Genomic DNA, 25489 nt, shown 5'->3' on the forward strand with positions numbered 1-25489 from the left:
ACATCGTATTGCGAAGGCTATTGACCTAAACATTGTCAGGTCTACGACCGATGCATTGCGCAGTGGAATTAAGGTGGTTTGTTCCACATACATATCAACGACCGCCTTTTGATTATAATCAAGACTTGCGATTTGTGACTCAAGGTTACTGTCCTCGATTTAGTTTTGCTTTTGTTTATAATTCACAATTACACTCGCCTAGTTTATACACCCTTTTTATACATATAGGTACGAATTATGTATTTGTACGAGATATATTTTAGATATGAAGAGATATAGAGATTTCAAAGTGCTGGAATGGGGACCTTGCATGAGAAAGCGCAGCATTGTCAGATCCTTTCACTAGCTAGCTAGGACAGACGACACCAGACGAGTGGCAGGTAGCCGCCGCTGGATTCAGGCGACACAAAACCACGGCGTGTGGAAGTCCCTAACAGCAACAAGAAACATACATCCAATTCTGCAAGATTCATGCAGTCTGCGGGATCTAGTACATAATGAGTGGTAGATGTGTGCTGTGGATGTGCCGAGTATCTTCCAGCGCGCTTCAGAATTGTTCTGGCGCTTTTTGATACCTAATTATGCGGCCGCCGAACAGAGATTGCCTCTTTGGAACAAAGGCATTGTACAGAAAAGGAGAACGGAATTACAAAAAGTTATTTTATAGAAATTTGATATCAGATTGGTTGTACTTAATATTGATAATGGCAATTTAGTATTTAACTGATCCACACTAATATTATAAAGAGGTAATTTTGGATGTAGGGGGAAATCTCCGGAATCTCTCCGGATCCGATTCTAAAACATATTTTACAAATAGTCTACATTCACCACATAGTCCGCTCTACATTGTCCTCTACATGCTATAAATTATATCTAGCGGACGAAGCCGCGGAAAAACCTAGTAAATAATAATTTAAATGATTATAAATATCTGAAAATAACTAAAATTACATTTGAATGCCCTAGATTTTCCAATTAACCAGGCTTATTGCAAAAGGCCGCCGCTCTTTGCCAAAGCCGGATTTCCAATTAGCCAACAACGGTAAATACAAGATTAGACAATTTTAAAATTGAGAGCGATAGTAGTTGGATAGAAAGCTGATAAGATTGTGGTTTCCGGCGCGTCACTTTCCTACTCGATAAGTTTCTGCAGAGAAACCAACCTGACGCCTGACGCAATCGCACACGTTTAATAGTTCAGACAGGTTATCAAGCTAACGTTCGAGATACCTAAAGCCGGAATTTTCAAAAGATTTGGTATAGTAAATTTTTCATTTGCAGGATAATTCAAAAACTATGATACATAAAAATAAATAAAAATCTGTTTTAGACAAGACCTTTCATATGATACCCCACTTGATAATATAGTTATCTTATTACTTATAAAATTGAAAATGCTAATTATTAGTTCATGACCACAATTTAATTTTTTTTGTGTGGTGTAACCACAAATTCACGGTTTTCAGATTTTTCCCCAAATGTCCGCTATAAGATCTACCTACCAGCCAAATTTCATGGTCATGGTCATTTCATTTCTAGGTCAACGGGAAGTACCCTGTGGGTTTCTTGACAGACACGACGGACAGATAGACAGACAGACTACAAAGTGAACCTATAACTACTAACTTCAACTAACCATAATCCATACTCTTAGAAAAATTACTTTTATAACACATAAGTACACATAAATGCGAAAATCAATCTTTTTATTTTAGAATTCTTTTCGATTTGTGCCTGTGCATTTTGTTCGACCTGTGCATTCTAAAACAGATATTTATTTTTATTTTTATGCATCATAGTTTTTGAATTATCGTGCAAAATGTCGAAAAAATAAGACTGCAGTACGGAACCCTCATTGCGCAAGCCTGACTCGCAATTGGCCGGTTTTTTATTATTGTACTGCCAGATACCTACACGGAAGTGGGAATGCGCGCTGGTTATAGATATTAGTATGTAGTTATAGTATATAGAATGTAGTTTTCCATTGAATGAAGTATAGGTATAGTAGTGCTTAAATTGTAAGAAAAACGAACCAGTGTGTCGTCTATTGTTATTCTAGTCTTTACCCAGTTTTGAAATGAAACAAAGCCTTTGTTAATTAGGTAAAATATACTGTTGTGAGATATTACGCTGTTTTGTAACGGCACCATGCCAATGGAATAGTGGACGTATTTATCAACGTTGCATAAGATTACCATGATGAAAGAAGGTACAGACTTATGCCATATTGGCGACCCGGCAATGTTTTACTGAATGCAATATAATTATCCTCCGCTTTGAAACTTCAATCAAGGGCAAAGAAAACGTCGGAAATACGACTGACAACAAAATCAAAAATTCATCTTCAATAATTTGACTAATACCTATTTATTCCTTGTTTGGATTGAACGAGAAGAGAAAATCCAAACGTCAAATCCAAAAAAAATTAAATGGTGAGGAGGAAAGAAAAAACAAAAATTGTGATAAGATAACTTGGCCCTTCAAAAACAGATATAATATATGAACACAAAATAAAATAAAATGTTGAAGAAAAAGGAAAATTGATATACATGCGTACAATAAATGATACCTACTTAAGGAAACATAGCTCGTAATACTAATACTCCGTAGTTAACATTTCGCAGAACCTACCTATATCACGCAAATCAAATTATTTCCAACACTGTTGCTACATGAACTACTGCGCAAGCTTGAAGTAAAACTCTAGCTTTGCAGAGAGGTATTATTATAACTGTAATTAGTCTCCTCTATAGAATAGTGTTCACATAGCCTGCTATTAACACAGTTACTCATTAATTCATACAAGCTTCTTGTGTGTTTTTCTTCCTCCGTGATGTGATCAATTTAAACATAACTGTAAAATTATCTATAATAACACTTCTATGATCTTGATGAAGCCGTGATAGCCTAGTGATTATGACGTCTGCCTCTCCGTCTATGACGTCTCCTATTCAGGAGGTCAGGGGGTTCGATCCTGGGCACACACCTCTAACTTTTCAGATTTATGTACATTTTAAGCACTTTAAGAAATTAAATTTCTACGTGACATTGGCGAAGTGCATTGTGCTCGGTGTGGCACTACTGAAAGCCATAAAGCAAATTAAGAAGAAGAAGGAAGAAATGAAATATCACTCGCTTTAACGGTGAAGGAAAACATCGTGAGGAAACCTGCATGCCTGAGTATTCTCAATAATGTTGTGAAGTCTGCCAATCCGTGGCCAGCGTGGTGGACTATGGCCAAACCCCTCTCATACTGAGAGGTGATCCGTGCTCTGTAGTGAGCCGGCTATGGGTTGCTCATGATGACGATGATGATGATTGTTGGAACTGGCTGTAAACTAAATTGTTTATATTTAAATATGTTCTTATTCTTATTTTTTCTAAGACATTTTTGTTTTACATTCGATGACATATTCACTCACTTCAAATATATATCTCAAACAGGACGTCCAAGTTTTTCTTTTTACTGATATTTTTCCTATAAAATCTAAATATCCCAACACGTTATCAGCACGAAGGGCTCTAGGTGGAAAAATAAAAGTGGAAAAGTGATATTAATTGTCCATAGTTGCTTTATTTGTTGCGAACAAGAAAAATCGTATTTAGATATTTTCCTTTCCAAATGTCAAAAATAGAGAAGGATATCCCACTTGGAAATTGAAAATGATTAAATTATTTGCTACATGAGAACCTGTGGTTTCCTATTGATGGGTATCCAGAAGGAGATACGACCGCTGCATCAATGAAGGTGATTCTGTTCGTCATGCTTTCGCCCTGTGGTGGACTGTACAGTGTACATAGTTGATTGTACTGTTAATATTCCACCCAAGATGAATAGTGAAGATATCTCGTACGAGGTGCACTCTGACCGTCTGAGCAAGTATCAGCTCTGGCATAATAATATGGTTAGGACACTTATGTCGCATAGGCATGAATCAATTGAACTTGAAGAATCATCAGGTAGTTTAGGTCTTAGTTTTTTCTCATGTAATTTTTTTTTTCTTGTTCCTGTGTGTTTATATTTTATGTTAAGTTTTTTTTGTAAGACAATTTAGTTTAAAGGGGGATGTTGGAACTGGCTGTAAACTAAATTGTTTATATTTAAATATGTTCTTATTCTTATTTTTTCTAAGACATTTTTGTTTTACATTCGATGACATATTCACTCACTTCAAATATATATCTCAAACAGGACGTCCAAGTTTTTCTTTTTACTGATATTTTTCCTATAAAATCTAAATATCCCAACAATGATATTGATTTCTGAGTAACTATAGGCAATAGAATTATTGTGTTTTGTAGAATTATATGAAAGAATATTAACTTTTTGTACGTCCGTATGTTTCGTATGTAAGTTTCTATGTATGTATCTTAGTTAACCTAGTCTCCCTCCCGTTATGAATATCCACAATAAAACTGCATTATTGAAATTCATAATGTTAAAAAAGCCATCGCTTTATATTTTAATGTATTACGAATTCAATTACCAAACACCTGTCCAATTACAAAAATTGTAAGAAATCAAGAAAAATTTTATGCTTAAGAAAATGCGAGAAATTCTTCGAAAAACCAGTTTTTAAAACTGCAGCTAATTTATAACTGAAGTTAAACGGATGGACCGTGAAAAGTTACAGATAGACAGATAGGTATATACTTTAGCATTTAATATTAGTATGGATTTAATGCTGGACATTGAAGGTAAGCAGTTTGATCGACGTGCGATTTGCAGCGCCTGAGAAAATGAAACTTGAATAAAAGATGAGGTCACTTACCGTTACGTCACAGTTATTATGGTCTACAAGTTATATTATATTATTATTTATGATTGCTTAGTATCTAATATTGTATGTAATATGGTCGATATAATTAGATATTTTATTGTGCAGTAATAGTCGTTCTGTCGTGTACACGAGCACACCATGTCGAAACAAGAAAAAGGTCAAAAACCAAGCCAAGTACGAGTTGTACTCGCAGACGAAGGGGTCCGTACCATTATCCTTAAAAACAAGAAAAAATCACGTTTTTTTGTATGGGTACCCCCTGAAAATATTTATTTTATTCTGTTTTTTAGTATTTGTTGTTATGACACCTACGTCCTAGAAGAAACCTACCTTCCAAATTTCGAGTTGGTAGGATTTATAGTTTCTGATATTTCGTGATTAGTCAGTGAGTGGTATTTGGCTTTTATATATTTAAACGTGGATTTTGGTTTTAATAATCCCGTGGGAACTCTTTGATTTTCCGGGATAAAAAGTAGCCTATGCCCCGGGATGAAAGCTATCGCTGTACCAAATTTTTTTCAAAACCGGTTGAACGGATGGGCCGTGAAAGGCTAGCAGACAGACAGACAGACGGACGGACAGACAGACAGACACACTTTCGCATTTATAATATTAGTATGGATTAGTCTGCAGATTTTACATATTTTTGCCTAGCGTTACTCTTAAACTATAATTTACGTTCTAGAGATATAAATAATTAAAATACTGATTTTTCGAATTATATTTGTCGAGAATATAAGGCGTCGCGACAATGTATTAATATTTAAGGATAGATAGAAGATAGGTAGGTATTATTTTATACTTACCTATTTTATTAATTAAAACCTATTTATTTAAATTCCGTGATTCAGTTTTTCCACAAAAAAGATAAGAAATTACTGTATACCTACAGGGATACCTTAACTTCGCAACGCCTCTAGTTCACTCTGACGCCACCCAGAGAATAAATTAATAGAAGGTACCTAGTACCTACGACGTAGCAACGCGACGCGCTGTTAATTTAGGCACGCGACGCAAAACTCGTCCTGCTCTTCCGGTTCGACTAATCAATATAATATTAGCTCAGTATCAAGAGACACAGTAGTCTGACGGTTTTGATCTCGTGGTAGTGATAACCTTTCAACATAGGCAGAGTGAACCCTAATTATGTAGGCCAGTTCGGGTACGCTCTTTCACCCGCACTTACCGCACGATTGCTGAGTCTAGATGGCTTCGTAGAACCTCTGTAATACTATTCTTACTTTGTGATATTAGTTCGCATTAATATTTAACAATCAGTTACTTAATATAACCTCAACAAAGTCATTGAAACAAACCCTATGTTCTGTTATCTACGAAAACTTTTAAGAAAAAGTAATGGCTACTAAAATAAATGTAAATTGAGAATGTATTAAATAATATTATAATTCTTTGAAAAAATTAAAGCGATAAAGCAGAAGCTTTTTGAAATACGGGTGGAAATTGGAAAACTTAACTTAGTCGCAATTATAAGAAACGCGTTGCAGACTGCAGCCCGCAAAAAAATTGTTCAGAGAATGACCATATAATAGAATGCGTAGTACTTACTACATATAGGGCGTTGATTTGAATGGTAAATAATGTTCTAATTAGTGAATACAATGATGTGCTAATTTCTGAGTCATGATGACAACCCTGCCAGCGATATTACTTACCTACTGCGAACAAACGGAACCCGTGGCAATGGCCAATGAACTTTTCTTTGGCTTCTTTAAATAAAATATAACAATTTGCTGAACTGTTTTAGTTTTTGACGCAACTAAGGACACTACGAGTAGGAATACGTTCGGTTGTCTTGCCCTTGATATTCTATTAATATACTTATAACGCTGTACTAAACTTACATTTTAAATTGGTAAAACATTCCGAATTTGATCGTTATTTATTATCATTGACGATTCAGAAAGTGTAGTCAGGTATACTTAATATTAAGTTTCAGTTTCTAGATTTCATTAGATTCATGCTTTTGCAAATCGCAACATTTATTCACAACCTCAATAAATTCAACAGACCATTGAATCTTAATTAGATTCAGGTATTAAGAATTAGGCCACGCATACACGTGGAGATGGAGTCACGACTTTAATATCGAATCGTGTCGTGTTTTTTGTTTACACGCGATGTTACATTATAGCTCGTTATATCAGCAACGAATTTGCGACTTATTGGGCACAAAACCAAGACTAAATGGCGTGAGTAATGTAGTATTATGTAACCATCACGTCCGTCCGCTGAGTTATCTCTAGACTTTATAGAAGTCTAAATTATAATAACAAGCCAATGTATTATGTAAGCCTGATGTTGAAATCCTAAGATCGACGGGTAGAAGCCAGAAACAGAATATCATTGATGACGGCTTAGCTGCCATAGGGCATACTGTGGTGTATCTACAATGTACCTACGTCTTTGTGAGAATTTAAACAAGTCCACGACGAAAAATCTCTTGTTTGCGCCGGTCCTAAAAATAATCGTCTAAAATGTCATGAGCGGTTCGAGGCCAGGGTGTCATTGATGATAATTAAGTATTTATTTAGCTTGCAGTCGAGGAATGTCTTCGCAAGTTTATTTGGTGTGTGCGTAGGTGCTTTACAAATCCAAATTTGTACTTTAAAGCTTTGGCCTCTAAGCAAATAAACTTGGTATAATTTAATGTTGGAAGAGCTTAGTTAAAAGACTAACAAGATCGAAGAAACCGCAAAGTACCTAGTACCTACATAAGTATAAAACATGTTTAACACATAAAATAATAGTGTAAAAGTACCTACTCATAATAAATATAACTATGTTGTCATAAATTATAAGCAAAATTGCGCAACAACATTGTATTAACTGTTTGTTTACATGCAATGCTGCATGGAGGATCCGCTTTCGCAGGCTTTCGCCTTGCTTTGTAAAGTATGAGTGACGCATATTACGATTTGCGCGTCGCGTCGGTAATTGGTAGTCATTTGCGCACAATTATCTAGTAGATCCGCGCTCGCGGCTCATGCACAACCCCACACGAGGCTGACGCAACACGTGTGCTATACCTACCAGCAAAACGTGTCTCGCGTCTCCTTCCAGCTAGCGCTTCGGTAGCCCGAGCGCGACCCATATAAACGAATTCTTATTTCAATACATACTAACTTACTAAGCAATCAAACTCTAGAGGTGATAGCCTAGTGATTAAGCCGTCGGCCTCCTTTTGGGGAGGCCGACGGCTTAATCACTATATATATATTTACTAATAAATCGAACAAAAATACTTTTCTTCTGGACATTAATATTATTAAAATCCTACATAAGTAGCTACATAATGTAAAATACAGGTTTCAATCAAAAATATGATATAGTTTTTAAGTTATACAGCGAAAAACTTTAAATATTAACAAGCAGTTCGTATTCGGATTTCGGGTTAAGAATAGCATAATTTTTTTGTTCCACTTTTCCCACAAAGCTACACATAACGAGTGAACTTTCTTTTTTAACGGTTAAGTATGTCGGTCAATATAACGTGTAAAATTTAACTCCTCACGCGCCATTTTAACTTTTTGGGTCAAATTTCATGTCAAAAGTACGATTTAAGTCCTTATTTTAAAGGTGAACCGTACTTTTAACATGACAGTTGACCCATAGAGTTAAATTGGCGCGTGAGGAGGCATTTTTTACGGACTATACATGCTTTTATGTTCTGTCAGTCGAAATAAAAATATACCCGAAACTTCATATATGCTCGAAACTTCAGTCTAGTGTTGACGTCACTAAAATGGTGGCCACGTGCATAAGAAATTTGCGGGACTTATCACAAAGAATTTAGCGACATTAATTAGTTACGTGGTAAGTTACAATCTACAAAATATGCAATGGCCTATACCTACTAAAAATTCATATTTCCCGTATAATTTGCGTAATGAGTGTCTGCTACCTTATCTATGTACCTGAGTGTTAACTGACATTGTTTCGATTAATTGTTTGATAAAACGCATACAAAAAACTCTATTAAATTAAATTAATTGCTAATCGTTTTATTAAAAGTATTTCCGGTATCTTCGCTTTATTTACATTACATAAAGTTTTATCAGCCCGAGATAACGTGCACAGAAGTTTCGAAGTATAAACTGTACACACGAAATGATATAAAGGTTAGTAGGCCAAACGGCGACATAGTTCAGAAAGGGTACCTACTACCTATATTATCAACGTGGTAAATGGTAGGTAATAATTAAGAATGAGATAACTCCCGCTGTCTACGAAACGGTATCAGCTTTCCGACTAATCTTTTGATTGTTTATGTAGCATTGACCTATTACAGTATTTGGATTGTCGGTCAAATCATTAAAATTCGCAACGCAATAGCATAATTTATTCATGGCTAAATTGTATCTGTTCATGTTATCTCGTATTTATCTTGAGCTATAAACGAATTGAGTTGGTTTGCGAGTCGAGCAAGCTTCGGACTAGGACATGCGTCGCGACAAACGGCACGCTCGTCCCGCGTGGTTATGTTCACACGCACAACTGATTTCCTTATCTCACAATATAGACTATACAAATACATACAGTCTAGTATATTATGTTGTGAAACAGCAAATCTATCTAATACATTAGTCATGTCACCATTGTAGACGTAGGACGTAAAACCCCTATACAAAATTTGTGATCGAGCAACTGATACGCTTGATGATAGAGTATAAACCCTACCCGCTAATTTTATTTCAGAAATGTAGATAATCTAAAGCTCCCTGAATAATAATATTCTCTGTTCCACAGACATCCGAGCTAACATTGCCAGCGATTCTAATCAGTAAACGTGTTCCAACGAAACTCCTTATGACCTTGCTTCAGAATCATCGAATGTAGGGCGTTAGCCATTGTGTAGCACATGAGTGTTGGTGCTCCGTAGCAGTAAAGTCTTAACCATTAAACTGAATTAGTTAGTATGTACCTATAAAAGGGCTATTTTAAAAAAAATGTGTATCTATGAAGCTATCAAAATTAGTACCTATCACAATGGACATCAGGGTGTAAACAAAAATGAGTTGCATAGATAGTTGCTACACATAGACGTCGTTTTATGCAATACATACTTCCATACTGTGTGTCGGCCTGTCTGTCTGCTAGTTTTTCAGGGCCCATCGGTTTAACAGATTTTGACGGAATTTGGTACAAAGATAGCTTGCATCCCGGGGAAGGATATAGGCTACGTTTGATACAGGAAAAAAAGATTTTCAACAGGATTTTTAAAAATCGAAACTTACGTGTGTTATGATAATATGTATGATATTAATTTGTAGTATACCAACTTCCACAAGTCGAAAGTTTGTTGAAAGTTAAAGTGATGTAAAGTTCAATTAACAACGCACAATACCTTTAATCATACTTTTAAGCCATGACCTGGTAAATGTTCAAATTGCATAATATCGATTACGAATCTCATTTTAATGCAAACATGCTGCATGCATATATTCGTTTGATTAGCTCAATGACAAATTGAGAAGGCTTAACAGTTAAAATGCAAAATCGTACTAAAAAATGTTGATTTAATAAAATAGTTTTCTATGATAATCCTGTAAACCGTGTATAGTCCGTACAAAATGACTCATCACGCGCCATTTTAACTCTATGGATCAACTGTCCTGTTAAAAGTATTGTTCACCTTTAAAATAACGACGAAAATCGTACTTTTGACATGAAATTTGACACAAAAATTTAAAATGGCACGTGACGAGTTAAATTTTACGCGTTATACAGCCGTGGTAATCAAAATGGCAGTAATCAAAAGAATTTCGATTAAAAAAAAAACAGTTAAAGCTCTGCACTTCATTTTCATCGAGCACAGAGGCATGAAAACACTGTAGATAGGTAGGAAGTAAAATTGTTTGATAAAACCTACATCCGGGCACCCGGACGAACTTCCGGACATTCACCTATTTGGTACAGAGGTAGCTTGCATACCAGTGACGGGTATAGGCTAATTTTTATTCCGGAAAAATAAAGAGTTTTCAAAACGCAAATCCTCGAGGACGTACGGCAGTTGCGGGCATCATTTTTATCATCATCATCCAAATACCAATGGGTAGATTCGAGACCTCCTAGTTCCTACGAGTAGATGGTGAACAAAGATTCTCCGAGGTTTAAATAATAAAATTGCACATTACATCGAAGTTGTCAAACTAAAGGATGATTTATGCTAACACGTGGCAGGCACGAGCCGTGCCACTTACGAGGCACGGATTCAAAACATCACGAACATTTTGTGTGTGGTGTCACCGCCGGCCGTGTGGCGTCCGTGCACGGACACCGCATGGTGAAGCACAAACTGCTTCATATAAAATGTTCGTGATGTTTTGAATCCGTGCTTCGTCCGCGCCTCGTACGTGGCACGGCTCGTGCCCGCCACGTGTTGGCATAAAAATCATCCCTAAACCGACATGCGATGTCGCGTTATCGCCGGATGGATTAAGGGCAAGGCCAGTGGGTTACGGACAGCACCTAATGCTCGTTAACAACTATACCATTTCCTGGTAATTGTTGAAGTACCGAATTAAACAAAGCGATCGGACCAGTTCGGCATTGTGTGGTAATTTTATTGTTCCGGTTATATTTTACTTGCTTTAATGAAAATTTAATACTTATCTTAACAAAATTAAGTTAGTTAAGTGCGTTTGTCTTCAATTTTAATCACAAAGGCACACATTCCTTAAAATTATTTAAAGTGTTTTAAGGAAAAACATTTATCCTGAATGTTCATAAAATGCTACTGTAAACTTAAAAATAATAATTAATTATTATTTTATTGTTTACGATAAGATATTATGCTCTTAAAACGTTAAATATTTGTCAATGTAATAAATTATATGTGTACTTACATAATAATATAATCTATACACTTGACGTGATGCATTGTAATTTTTATCAAAGGGGAACTGACTAAGTAGCATAATATTATCAACGTATATAACTCAAACCGCTCAGTCTAAAAACTTAATATTAAGCACGTTAAAACGGATTTTCAGAAATACCATCCGAGCAAAGCCGGGGTGCTAATAAACTTTTTACCTCAGGTACGTTCATCATCATCATCATCAAACGATAGACGTCCACTGCTGGACATAAGAAAAGAATAGAATAGAATAGAATGGAATAGAATAGAATAGATTTTTTATTCAAATAAACTTTTACAAGTGCTTTTGAATCGTCAACTAGTTTAATTTACTGGTTCGGAATGCCGTTCCTACCCAGAAGATCCAGCAAGAAACTCGGCGGTTGCTCTTTTCAAGAGCATAAGTCTCTTGAAGGGACTTCCACACGCCACGGTCTTGCGCCGCCTGAATGCAGTGGCTCCCTGCGTGTCATCCGTCCACCTAGTGAGGGGTCTTTCAACGCTGCGCCTTCCGTCGCCATTCCAGCACCTTGAAACCCCAACGTCTATCGGTTTTCCGATGTGCCCTGCCTATTGCCACTTTAGCTTCGCAACCCGTTCAGTTATGTACGTCGGTTACACTAATTTTCCTACGGATCTCCTCATTTCTGATTTGATCACGTCGTAGAAAAACTCCATGCCCCGCTTAGTGATCCTGAGCTTTCTTATGGGGCCCATAGTTAGCGACCGTGTATCGGATCCATATCTCATCAATGGCAACGCGCACTGTTCGAAGACTTTAGCCTTCAAACACTGTGGAATTTTGGACAAGAAGACATCTCGAAGCTTCCTGAACGCTGCTCAGGCGAGTTGGATTCGACGGCTGACCTCTTTCTCGAAATTATACCTACCTACCTAACTGGATTGTGTCCTAGGTATACATACTCGACGTCTACAATTTCGAGTGCAGGGGCGTTATTTACAACTTTACTACTACTACCACCACCACCACTATTACCACCACCACTACTACCAACGTTTACAGAAGATGTGGCGCGGGCAAATCAATTCCTAGACCTGTAAAGTTACCGTGCCCGCTCTACAGTAACGAGAAACGACGAAATATAATATGCTCGGTCTTTGGAGAAGACATTATGTAGTAAGTATGTGTTCGCCACTTCTAACCTTATACTAATACTAGCTGATGCCCGCAACTTCATTCGCGTGAATTAAGGTTCTTAAAAATCCCGTGGGAACTCTTTGATTTTCCGGGATAAATAGTAGCGTTACTCTTCGTCCTTTCAACTATCTCTATACGAAAAATCAAGTCGATTGGTTGCTTAGTTAGGGCGCGAAGGAAGGACAAACAAACAAACAAACACTGCTCAAGCGCTGAACCCTGAACCAAGCCCTGAACCTATGACGTTTGACATATTGTTTGAAACAGACATAGATCATAGATTATAGACACAGGGTAGGCACTTTTTATCCCCGGAAATAAAAGGGATCCCACGGGATTAAAAAAACTTTAATCAACTCGGACGAGTCAAGTGTTCATTAGTTGCCCGTAATCCATACTATGCATACTAATATTATTATTAATTATAGCAAAAAGTGCCTGTCCGTTAGCTTTTCACAGCCCATCTGGTTAATTAATGATTTTGATGTTGGTTCTAAAATAGCTTGCATCTCGGTGAAAAATACTGGTGACCACTTTTTATCCCGGAAAATTAAAGATTTTCCACGGAATTTTCTAAAACACCTAAATCCACGAGGATAAAGTCGCGGGCATCATCTAGATTCTAGTATTATAAACCGCGGTCCGCGTCTTGTCTACTCAGAAAATAAAAGAATTGATTGATCAGTTGAAAGCGAAACACTTACCTCCATCACTACATAGACATACGCCGGACTGTCCATGCAGTCGTGCATGGCGACAAGGTTCGTGTGATGCAGCGCCGTCAGCTCGCGCAGGATTTTTATCTCTTTCACGAGGATCTCCGATGCCTTTTGTATACCCTTTTTTGTGACCACTTTCACTGCCACCGATTGCGACGGATTCTGGGGACAAAAAGAAGAGTTGTCATACAATCTGGGTTAAAGATAGGACAAGCAAGAGTTAAAATGATGATTGATGAAAACGGGATGATTGCATTAACCTAAAATAGTCAGAAGATTTAAAATTGAAAGTTGACAATTTGGGATGTAAATAAAATCAACCCCTTTGCAACAAAGTAGGCAGTTTTGATTTTTTGTTTAATTACCAATAATTCAATACTACAGTGTTTACAATTTATAAAATGCGATTGATACTGGCATGAAATAACTTGATAGAACGAACCTAGACTCAATATCAAGAAACAGGTTCTCTTCAGAGAAGGTAAGGATTTGGGAGAAAGAGTAATTGTTCCTTAGAGCCACGGGCCAGCCGCTCTTAGTGAATCAGACGTAGAGTACCCCAGAAGAAGTACAGTGAGCTCAAGTTAGCCAAGAGACGGTGAGAAGGCTTCTAGCTGACAACATACAGTCGGTGGCTAGCTTAAGTTATTTCGTGAGCACCGAATTTCCCGTTTGAGATTTGTAAGACATTTTGTCATGGACACAAGCGAACTGAGGTTTCTCTACTTTCTCTGAAGCTTTGATTTTACTATGTGGCGAGGAACTGGCATCGGAGTGCTACGAAGTCCAAAAAAAGTCGATTTTCTTGTATAAAAAGTATAATATGTCCGTCTCCGGGATATAAAGATAACTCTGTACCAAATTTTAATAAAATCAGTTAAACGGATGAGCCGTGAAAAGCTAGCACAGAGACAGGACACACTTTCGCTTTTCTAATACTAGTATGGAATAATGGATTACGAACAAATGCTGTCTTCGGTCTTTGATCATTATACAACATTGCAGAATATTGCACAATTATATAACAAGCAGATGCGTGTATAACGGTGATAGGTAGCTGCATGTAGTAAAAAATATGGCAGCGCGACAGTAATGAACAAATCGGAAAGAGGAGGAAAGGAATTCTTATAAACTTACGTAACTAGAACGCGAGCTAGCGAGCAGAATTCCATACAAAAATAATCTTCCTGTTTCGTTTTATCATTTCAAAGGGCGAAGCACCTACGCAAAAGCTGAAGATGTTGAGCTTTGACGTACTTATGGTTATTGGTTACCAGTCTTAAGGTGACGCAGTACGCTCGACCGAAATTGGCAGCGCACGTGGGTAATCTGTTTGCTTTTCACTTGACATTGGTATGAGAAAGGTGAGAGACACGATGATTTTCACCGAAATCAAGCGCGCGAAATGGGTTTAGGAAAAGTATTTTTGAGAAAAAAATACTAAATGTATGTTTGCAAAATAAAGACATTTCTACTAATAAATAAATAAACTATGTCTAATGTTAAATTGTTTTAGAATTTTCGCACTCCTAATCTTATTTATTTGCGCCTAAAATTGTCACAAATTTAGTGGGCAAATAGGAATATTTCAAGGCTCGTAACTTTAATATCAATATTTTTTTCAATGTTTTATATATCAATAAACCTAGATTACTTACAAGATAAATCGATAGAATACTTAGTTTTGAGCGTACAATATCAAATATTGTTGTAATTACCCTCCTACGTTTGTATGGAGCGACCTTAAATGCGGAAGTTAAATGAAGATTTTTATACGCACTACGTGCATAGTATAGTGGAAAACAAATTGTTTTAAATACTTCCTAAATCCAAACTAATATAAAATTTACAATATTCGATTCGATATATTATTAGACTAGATGATGCCCGCGACTTCGTACGCGTGGATTTTAGGTTTTTAAAAATCCCGTGGGAACTCTTTGATTTTCCGGGATAAAAAGTAGCCTATGTCCTTCTCCGGGATGCAAGCTATATCCGTACAAAATTTCGTCAAAATCGGTTGTACGGATCGGCCGTGAAAGGCTAGCAGACAGACAGACAGACACACTTTCACATTTATAATATTAGTATGGAAGTATGGATATAGACATCGCATTTAATGCTAAAATATGTAATGTTGCTAAAATAGTCTGTCTGCTAGCTTTTCGTAGACGTTTGGTACAGAGATAGCTTACATTCCTGAGTAGGACATAGCTAGGCTACTTTTGGTTCTGATTGGATTTTTAAAAAAGCAAAATCATCAACGTTGAAGACACGGGCTTCATTTACTTGGTACAGAGATAACTTGCACCCTGAAGACGGAAATATAGACTATTTTTATCCTATGGAACTGAAGAGTTCCAACGGAATTTATAAAAACCTACATCCACGTGGACGACGTCACGGGTATCGTCTAGTTAAGTAAATAATAATTTAGAAAAATGACCGTCAGGAAATATGGAAGACTAAATGGGCTATTCCGTATAGTTGAGAAATGCTTCTATAGGGACTGCTGATTTTTACCAGAATATTCTTACAAATTCTAGGGTACAGGTTTCATTGCTTCTATAGAAATGCGACTTAGCAACTTAGTTAATAATGGGGTGTTGCTAGGCAGAAGCAAACACACCTGTATAAATTAAGTAACTCACTACTTATTAAATAATACGATTTTTTAATGTAAATTTAATTTTAAATACATTTTAAATACTGGTGAAAGTATACTGGTAAGTACCTGCAGCCTAATATAACGCTCAGACAGCTGCAGTTGTTTAGTTTTAAGGCTATTTTAGTGTGGAGGCGGCGTTGATGCGATTTTATTTGCTTACATCTAGAAGGGAAGGCGCGCGGTGGTGCGATGCATTGGGCTAACATTAGCCCGCCCTACATTCCGCACAGGCTCAGGCACCGATTACTGCTTGACCTGATTTCGACATAGGTAGGTAGATAAGTACCTACCTACGCCACATCGTATCATCACTATAGGCCATTCCAACGATATCAGTTAGGTTATGATCAGCTTAACATACCTACCAACTACCAGTGAAATACCAACCAACAATTAGATTTTAAAAGCTACCCAAATGACGACATACCTATTCGCTTATCAGCAAAGTTTTAACGTATGCGTATAGTTATACAAATGTAACTCGCAGATATTTATCTTACCTGATAACTATGTATGTACCTTACCTAACTACCGACCGATAAAAATTATAATATGTGAATAATAAGCATGGGTCCCATCTATGAAGAATATGCAAATGAAACACGTGGACGGACGCGAGCATTTTATTTATTTATTTATTCGTACCAGTAACACTAAAAAGAAAAATATAGGTGGTTCCTCTGGAGCTGCAAATGTTCATGGGCGGCGGTAATGACTTAACATCAGGTGACCCGCCTGCTCGTTTGCTCACCATTTTTATTTAATAAAACCATAGGGTTTATGGACTGATGCCATACCTAAGCGGGTACATTACGTTTGAATCTATGTTGTGTTTATATTTTGTAAGTTGGTGGTACATATTTCGGTTGACACATCACATCGCATCGCATTCGCACGAGTTGTCAGTCTATGATAATATCGCCCTTGGAGTGCACTGCGCGTGTCGTATAGGTATTGTGCAGCGACGCGACGCTTTGTCTCGTACGTTAGACACAAAGCGCTGAAACCGAACTCCAAACCAGTCGCCATTTGACCACTGTACTATTCTCACTAAGACCGACGACCTTTACGAAAAGTAACAACTACTTCCTACAATTTTTGTAAGAGGCAGGCAATAGACTTATTTTATAGTAGAGTATATCATATCACTGGAGGCAGGTATTTGTGTTGATGTCATCTAACAACTTTGAATCCTGACAACTAATCACACAGTTTTTGAAATGGGATTTTTACCTAACATAAATGGGATTATTTACGTAAAACTTGATTCAAAGTAAACTGTTACCCTCAAAGGCTTCAGATAGAGAACATCGAGCCTACCTGGGTTTCACAATTTGAGTGGGGCAAGGATATCTTGCGATGCAACAACCTATAAAATACCGCGTGGATTGCTAGAGGGAACGGTAAATTATAATGCACGCCAGTAAATTAAAGACACGTGCAAATAAATCGAGTTGTATTAAACCTACTTTGGGCATAATAAATATAGAGGTACAAACAAGTATGGCAGCTGGGCTGACAACAGCTGCATAGAAACTAGCACTAATTCAGTTCAGTCCTATCTTATGTGACAAAGCCTATGCCATTACCGTAATAGACAGCTGCTTATGTATTAGTTACCTTATGTATAAATTCTAGCAAACAATGGAGCATGAATATAATCACACCAGTATTATAAACCGAGCGAAGCGACGTCTGCGAGTCTGGTTGAATTAACATTGTCCACCAGTCTGTCTGTCCATCTGGCACAGCCTTATTTAACTTCTGAATTAATGAACATAATTACTTCAAATTCACAAATAATGGCTCAACGCCAAAAAGTATATACTTAAAAAATAATCAAAAACATTATTTTAAGCAAATGGAATATAAAAAACTTTTTTAGCTTTACATTCTTGTGGGATATTGTTGAAAAGATTTTTTTTTAAAATTTTAATTCAATTTATGATTTTGTTTTAGAATGCAGGTGAAGACCTTTCATATGATACCCCACTTGATATAGTTATCTTACTTCGAAAATTGAAAATACTAATTATTAGTTCATGACCACAATTTTTTTTTGTGTTATGTTACCACATATTCACGGTTTTCTGATTTTTCCCCGGGTGTCAGCTATAAGGCCTACCTACCTGCCAAATTTCATGATTCTAGGTCAACGGGATGTACCCTGTAGGTTTCTTGACAGACAGACAGACAGACAGACAACAAAGTGTATAAATAAGGGTCCGTTTTTCTTTTGAGGTATGGAACCCTAAAAACACACTGTATAACTCTTGGATGAGATAGGTCTTTACTATTTAATTCTGTTTAAATTTAGAATTAAAATAGTATGCTTGTCTCATTATAAGTTAAATAAAAATTTTGAATAAGTTACTATTAAGTAATTTAATAAAGTAATTTCATAAAATATAATATTAAAATATTTTTTTACTGCTTTAACATTACAAGATAAGATTTTTAAAAATCTAGAAAAAGTAATTTGTAAAAATTAGTTTAGCACTATGAATAATACAGGTAGTAAAAGTAAGTGACTGATTATATTTTATTATTGCTTTGATGGATGGTTAATTAATATGCAAGATGCTTTAATTTTATGAGGTATTGTAGTTTATATTTTACTGATAGGTATCAATTACTCATTTTATTTTAAATGATTTGTATCACTTCGTAAAACTACACTTAGTGTTAATTAGATTCTTAAGTAATTTGTAAAAAATTAGAAACATATTGACTGAGCTGACATTAAAATACACATATTCATCTCAAATGGCTAAGTCTAAAAATATGGGATTCCTCATGTAGATTTTCTCTATCATGTACACTGTACAGTGTACACCCCCACTAAGAATGATTTAACTTAACCCACAAAAAATGATTTCTGGTTGCAAAACTCAAAAAGTTATAAGTGCATGTTTTGTGGTCAACTGAAAATAGTAAATACTTGTGTATAATGTATTTCTCAAAACTATTAAGATACACAGGAAAATATTTAGTCTTAAGGATTATTATATAAAAACACTTTTATTGATACAGATTACCAAAAGGTTGTTGCTAAACTTGTCTGTATAATAATAGGCATATTTAAATAATGACTATATATATAATGATATAGGTAATGACTTAAATAATATAGGTAGCGACATCACTAAAACACAACAGAAATAGTAAGTACATTCACAAGGCTATCTCATACTACTTATCTAAAGCAAGGTTTTGTTGTATTTATTATTTGTAAATATTATTGGGATGTTTTGATCGTTGCCTACGTCTTGCTTCTCGCGTCTTTATAATGACGTTTCCAACACACACAGCAGAAACAATTAATCGATATCGCCCTAAACATACTAATTATTCATCTCACACTATTATTAAATTATTATTAAAATGATATTTCATATTAATTTAGAATGTTATGATTATAAAATCGATCATAAAGTGGAAAGTAAATTGCATAGTTAGGTACCTTTCTTTTCCTTCCTTTGTATACCATGGCGAAGGCTCCATGTCCTATTATATCTTGCTTGGTGAATTCGTATTCACCCACTTGAATAACTTCCATTTTCACTAGGGCTTTTGCTTTAACCACTGACATTTTGAGTCTTTATAAAACTACACTCTAAGACAAAGATCGATATCACAAATTTAGAAAACTCGTTTATATGGAACTTGACTAAGTGCTACATTCTGATTTTGAGCTCCTAATCACTTCCTTTTCGTCGCCACGTCCAGGTTACTTTACACTAACACCAGCATTAAACTTTCATTGTTCCAGTTCTAAACACAACATACAATGAACGCAAAACGTAAAGAAGTGATTTTATTTTATTTCTGACTTGTGTTGTGGTGTTGTGTTTGATTTTGCGAAGCAGTGTTGCCAGGGCCCTTCAGTGCAATAGCTACTAATAGTCTATGGAAATCAAAAGTTTGTAAAAAGTACGGTGATTACGGTTCACTCACCTCAACTCACCTTTTTGGTACATGAAAAATAAAAATAAATGAATAAAATCGTACTTTTGACATGTCATTTGACACAAAAAGTTAGAATAATGTTAGAATGGCACATAAAGAGTCATTTTTTACGCATTATAGCTGTGTTACATTTTTGTTTTTTCTTACCCCGGCTCCACACGTTGGGCAAACAGCGTTGGGGCCAATTGCGAAATTAGCAATGGCCCCAACACTCACGCCAACGTTGGGAATTGGCGATTCTGTGTCGGTTTTTTCAAAGCTCTTTCAAAGGAATCTGCGGCTGCGCCAACCACCCGCCAACGTTTGCGATCCATCCATACGTTGGTGCCAACGTCAGTCTTGTTCACAGAGTACTTTTTAATATATGAAAGTCTTGTTGAATAGATAGAATGATAGAAAACACAATATATACCAGATTGGCGAAGTGCATTGTGCTGCACAGAGTACATTATATATTGTTGTGCTGGTCTGGCAGTTGGCACTACAAAAACAAGAAAGAAAGAAGAAAAGGTTTGTGACTGCCTGCTGTCGTTGCTGCTGCGTGAGCATAATATTTTTCTTCTAAAGTCTGAATTAAACGGTGGATAATTTTAATGTAGTACCTACCTAGTTAAATAGTTTTTACTTTTATTAATAGAAATGCTCTTTTGGCCCGTGGCCAAAATCGGAACTCACGCCGCCATCTTGTGAAGTGTCACGCTGCGCTGCGCAGTAGGGCGATTGTTTAAAACCTGCATCAATCATTATTACAATCTCAATTGTTTTGATTGGCTGAATTCGTGCGATTCTTGTTGCAACAATGCATTGTGGCCAATAGTGAGCGAGCATTAACCAATCAGAGATGATTGCGATCGTGACATTGTAGCTGTCAATATGCGGTGTTGCCAAGGAAAAAATATGTAATTCACGGTTTTTGTTAAATATAAGAGTCGTTCCATATACATAACATCATGATATATCCTGATAAATATACCTACAGCATAAATGTGTCTGCACTCTGCATCTTATAGCTTTATTTAGCACTAGGTTAATATAGTATTTGAGCAGGTCAACATGATAAGTTGGAAGTCCATGGCCTAATAAATGGTTTTTATTATTCTTTGTCGACTTGGAAACAGGGACAGCTTTCCCAATTTCTCATTCAGTTAAAATTAGACAAAACCTACTCGAGTTTCAACATTGACATTTTCAAGCTCAGATTAGGAATCAAGGTAGATTAGGCATTAAAATAATGTATAATTCCTGTATTCTTACTCTCTGTAAATCTATTAACAATAAAGTTATTTTAAATTAAATTAAATTAAAATAATAATACCTTGTTAGAGCAAGCTAGGTGTATAGAAAAGCTCTGAAGAGTGATAGAGATATAAACACAGTTTTTTTGTCTGTCTTAGTTTACTTTTTTTTGTTGGTAACGTCTTAGTTCGTGCCCGACAAACCTCTGTGATAGTAATTTATTGCGAATATTACGAGTTTTTATTTAGTTTTCTGTTTTAAATTTAGTATTGAAGGTGTGTAGAAGCCATTTATGGTGCATTGCTGTGTAAAAGTTAAAACAACCTAATTATGAAACAACCTTTCATACGTCAGTATTACCCTATATTCAATGTACTCTGTGGTTAGTATTATTTCTTTTGTTGTTTTGTCCCTTTCGAGTTAGTTAATTGAGTTTTCAATATGTTGGGAGCATAGATTATCTACTATATACTAGAAAGTTGGGAGCCTTTGTTCTACAACTACGCCCTCCTGTCAATGTCATTCAAGTGCCAAAAGCATAATCCGTAGACAAAAGAGCCTTGTCGTACAGTAGGTAAGGTACGTATTTTTTAATGTTTAACAGACTTCCTAAAAGGTCGTTCTCAATTCAGCGTTTTTTTAAAATGTAGGTATGTACACCGATTTTTTTTAAAATACATAAAACGAAGCGCCATCTCATTATATTAATTGAGAAACAATATTCCTTGCAATATTCTCACATTCATGAATAGTACAGTATCCGGCAGGAAGTATTGTACGTCGACCTTTAGAAAGAGATAGTGGTATCGTAAAGCGTGGTCTCTGTCGTTGAGACCGACAAAACGTCGCATAGTTATGACTTATGAGTGACAGAGACAATGCTATACAAAGCTGAAATCTCTTTCTAAAGGTTGATGTACAATATTTCCTGGCCGGCTACTGTATATTCCTTGGTACTAGGGTTACTGCCCTTTTAAATAAAATAAAAATGCAATAGTACTTTTACTGTAAAAGTATTTTGTTTTATTTATTTATGACAAAAGCTGGTAAAATAAATAAATGATTGACGAAAATTCATTTCTATTTCGCATGAATAAAAAACATACAGATTAGCATTCACATTGGGAACCGAAACAGAATCAGTGAACAATAGCTCCCTGGGTAATGAAACTATCTCTTTTGGTCTCCCAAATCTTCAATACTATCTTCATCAATCTGAAAATAAAACAAACATAAAAATATTCATAATATCAGTTGAAAAAATAAGAGTATTTTTATTCTGATAATTGTCTTGATTCTCACATTTTTAACATTTTATCTGTTTGTTTCATAGGAATTTACTTTAATATTTTTTTATAAAATTTAAACTGTATATCATAAAAATCTTGGTTATCTATACTATACTTAATATTATAAAGAGGATAGATGTTTGTAATCGATAAACTCTGAAACTACTGAACCAATATTAATAATTCTTTCACCATTAGAAAGCTACATTATTCAGAAGTAACATAAGCTATAAATTGCATGGACGAAGTCAGGGCAAAGACTAGTTTTTTATATAAAATAAAAATAATTAAGTAACCCATGAATACTGAGGCATTTGTAAAGTTAAGGGGATCTTATGTTTAATTCTACATATTGTATTTGGCAATTCATCATAACAATTACACCAAATTGAGAACCTCTTCCTTTTTGGAAATTAGATAAAAATGTCACTTAAAAATGGCTTTAATTGATTTTTCAGTAACTGGCCATAAGTTTATACTGTTAATGCGCTTATATGTTTCTTTCTTTCTTTCTTCTCTTCACTTAGATGTCAAAGTGTGGAAAAGAAACCCAGGAAGAAGAGAAAGAAAGAGGTAATAGGTTTTTGTTGTTCTTCTTTGGTAATAGGTTATGAAAATGTTTAATATTGTTATTTATAATGGCAATATGCTTTACCTCTGGCCACTTTTCAGGTATAACATCAAATAGATCATCCTTCACATCCCCTTGGATTACTATCTCATCGTCACCAGTAACAGATGATCCACAAGCGAATTTTGTGCCAAAGAACTTAGCTGCTACTTTCAAGTCTATATCTGTAACATTAAAAATATATCATGAATATTTTTTATAACCTATAAATACTTTAGTTTTGCATGTTGACATACAAAGGAAGCTGTGATTGCTGGTCCTAACCATTAGGTTAGATTGGGGGGTTTGATCCTGGGCATGCACCCCTAACTTTTTGGAGTTACGTGCGTTGTGTAATTTAAATATCACTTGCTTTAAGGGTGAAGGAAAACATTGTGAGGAAACCTGCATGCCTTAGTTCTCCATAATGTTCTCAGCGTGGTAGACTATGGCCAGAACCCATCTTACTCTGAGAGGAGAACCATGCTCTGTAGTTGAGCCCATAATGAGTTGATCATGATGATACAAATTACATCTTCAGAATTATAGAAATCTATTTAAAATAACAATCGAACATTAAAAAATGATTCTATATAGAAATGAATGTCTCTGTTTGCTACCTTTGCACTCACATAATGATAATTGTTCATCTGATTGAGTGTTTACAGTGAAATGAAACTTTGTTCAGTTGTTGTGGGCATTAAGGTTTCTGACATTATAGTATCATCAATGTATAATGATACTATAATGTCAGGTGTGCGAGTCACATTGCAATGCATGCCAGTCATTAGTTGAAATTCTTTCTAGCTATTAAAAGAAGGTTTTAAATGTGAGAACACAGATTTAGATTACTTAATTAATACGAAATCCTACTAATTAGTATTGCATTCAATAGTACTTATCTTATTTAGTGTAATATATAACTATCCCTAGCCTGTGAAAGTGTTAGATATCCAGATTTTATTAAATTGTATGTTAAAATTAGCAACTACATAAAAATGCCTTACCAAAGGTACTTAAACCAGACACTACCGTGACTGATTTCTTTTTGCCCCGAGGAGCTCGGGAGACTTGAACTAACTTGGGAACATCTTCCTTTTTCTTAGACTTTAGCATACCCTTTCCGCCTCGCTTTTGGCGTTTTTTTTCTTCCTCACCACCAGCATTATCTTCTTCATCTGAAGAAGTTATCAACAATTAGCTGGAAGTTTTACTGAGATAACCTCACATTTTCGAATGGAACCACTGACTAACCTATCTTTACTTTCTCAAACTCTGTTGGCAAATTTTTCTCTAACCACTGTTTACACTTATCGTATTCAGGATAATATTCGCAATATTCTATCGGCATAGAACAATTTCCACAGTACTGAACCTTTACCGGGTACGTTACTCCTTCTCGAGGCCCTAACGACAGATCTCTGTCCGCCATTATAGGTTGTAATATTTGAAATTTTGAGCAGCCTATCGCATAATATCCAACTTAAATAGGTGCTTTTACACTACAATTTTTATGAAAACGATTAAGTAAATTATTTTTCGATTAAATTTAGCAATAGAGATGACCCACGGTCGTTTTACGGTTTTACGTTTACCAATGACAATGACATGACAATCAATTTGACAGATTTGACAATTGACATAAATCAACGTCCAATGTCAAATTCCGACAGTCAATATTGCCAACATAGATCTATGGATCTCTGGCCTCAGGTAGTAGTAGTAGCAATTATTATAATTAGTATTTTCAATTTTCAAAGTAAGAAGTACCAAGTGGGGTATCATATGAAAGGGGTTTACCTGTATGTTCTATAATAGATTTTTATTTATTTTTATGCATAATAGTTTTTGATTTATCGTGCAAAATGACGAAAAAATAATAGAATACGGAACCCTCGGTGCGCGAGTCTGACATGGCCGGGTTTTTATTTACAGAAATTGAACCTGCCTGTTATAATAATAAATTCGGGGCCAAAGCACGCATTAAATGCCTTTAGCAGAAACTACTACGAAGGTATACAAACATTTATAGTATTATCCTATTTTGTAGCAAATAATATTGAATTTACCTAATGACATATATGTAGGTAAGTATATAGTAGATTATTAACCAAGGGGATAAAGCAGTGTCTTCTGTCGCGGGTGACGATTTAAATCGCGAGCGTAACGAAGGAC

General features: G+C 35.7%; 2 protein-coding genes across 7 annotated transcripts in view; both read right to left on the reverse strand.

The window, feature by feature from the left end:
- The window catches only part of Atg1 (serine/threonine-protein kinase unc-51-like protein Atg1), a 50586-nt gene extending 30503 nt beyond the window's left edge, over positions 1–20083 (reverse strand). For 4 of the 6 annotated variants that reach the window (XM_069503331.1, XM_069503332.1, XM_069503329.1 and 1 more), the window contains exons 1-2: positions 19674–20082; positions 13528–13704 (exon numbers count right to left, since the gene is read on the reverse strand). In XM_069503331.1, coding sequence (XP_069359432.1) covers positions 13528–13704; positions 19674–19802 — 306 coding nt within the window. In that variant the 5' untranslated portion in view covers positions 19803–20082. Of the gene's footprint in view, positions 1–13527; positions 13705–19673 lie in introns of all 6 variants that reach the window. The other 2 variants (XM_069503328.1, XM_069503330.1) reach the window with 2 other exon arrangements.
- Positions 20084–22412: 2329 nt separating this feature from the next.
- On the reverse strand, positions 22413–24911 carry DENR (density-regulated protein). Its single transcript, XM_034976122.2, has 4 exons — positions 24569–24911; positions 24322–24492; positions 23360–23499; positions 22413–22630 (listed from the first exon to the last, which is right to left on the reverse strand). Exons 1-4 carry the CDS (start codon positions 24744–24746, stop codon positions 22586–22588), a joined length of 534 nt encoding a protein of 177 aa, XP_034832013.1. The 5' UTR covers positions 24747–24911; the 3' UTR covers positions 22413–22585.
- Between the last annotated feature and the right edge of the window lie 578 nt (positions 24912–25489).

This window comes from Maniola hyperantus, chromosome 15 (genome assembly GCF_902806685.2).
Source record: "Maniola hyperantus chromosome 15, iAphHyp1.2, whole genome shotgun sequence".
NCBI classification, from domain to species: Eukaryota; Metazoa; Arthropoda; class Insecta; order Lepidoptera; family Nymphalidae; genus Maniola; species Maniola hyperantus.

Bases quoted from the DNA above. Each gene is read 5' to 3' on its own strand.
- DENR (XM_034976122.2), bottom strand. From the start codon at position 24,746: ATGGCGGACAGAGATCTGTCGTTAGGGCCTCGAGAAGGAGTAACGTAC. The intron at 23,500-24,321 runs GTAAGGCATTTT...TTAATGTTACAG, and splicing joins GTCTGGTTTAAGTACCTTTG to ATATAGACTTGAAAGTAGCA. The intron at 22,631-23,359 runs GTAAAGCATATT...TTTTATTTTCAG, and splicing joins TACCTGAAAAGTGGCCAGAG to ATTGATGAAGATAGTATTGA.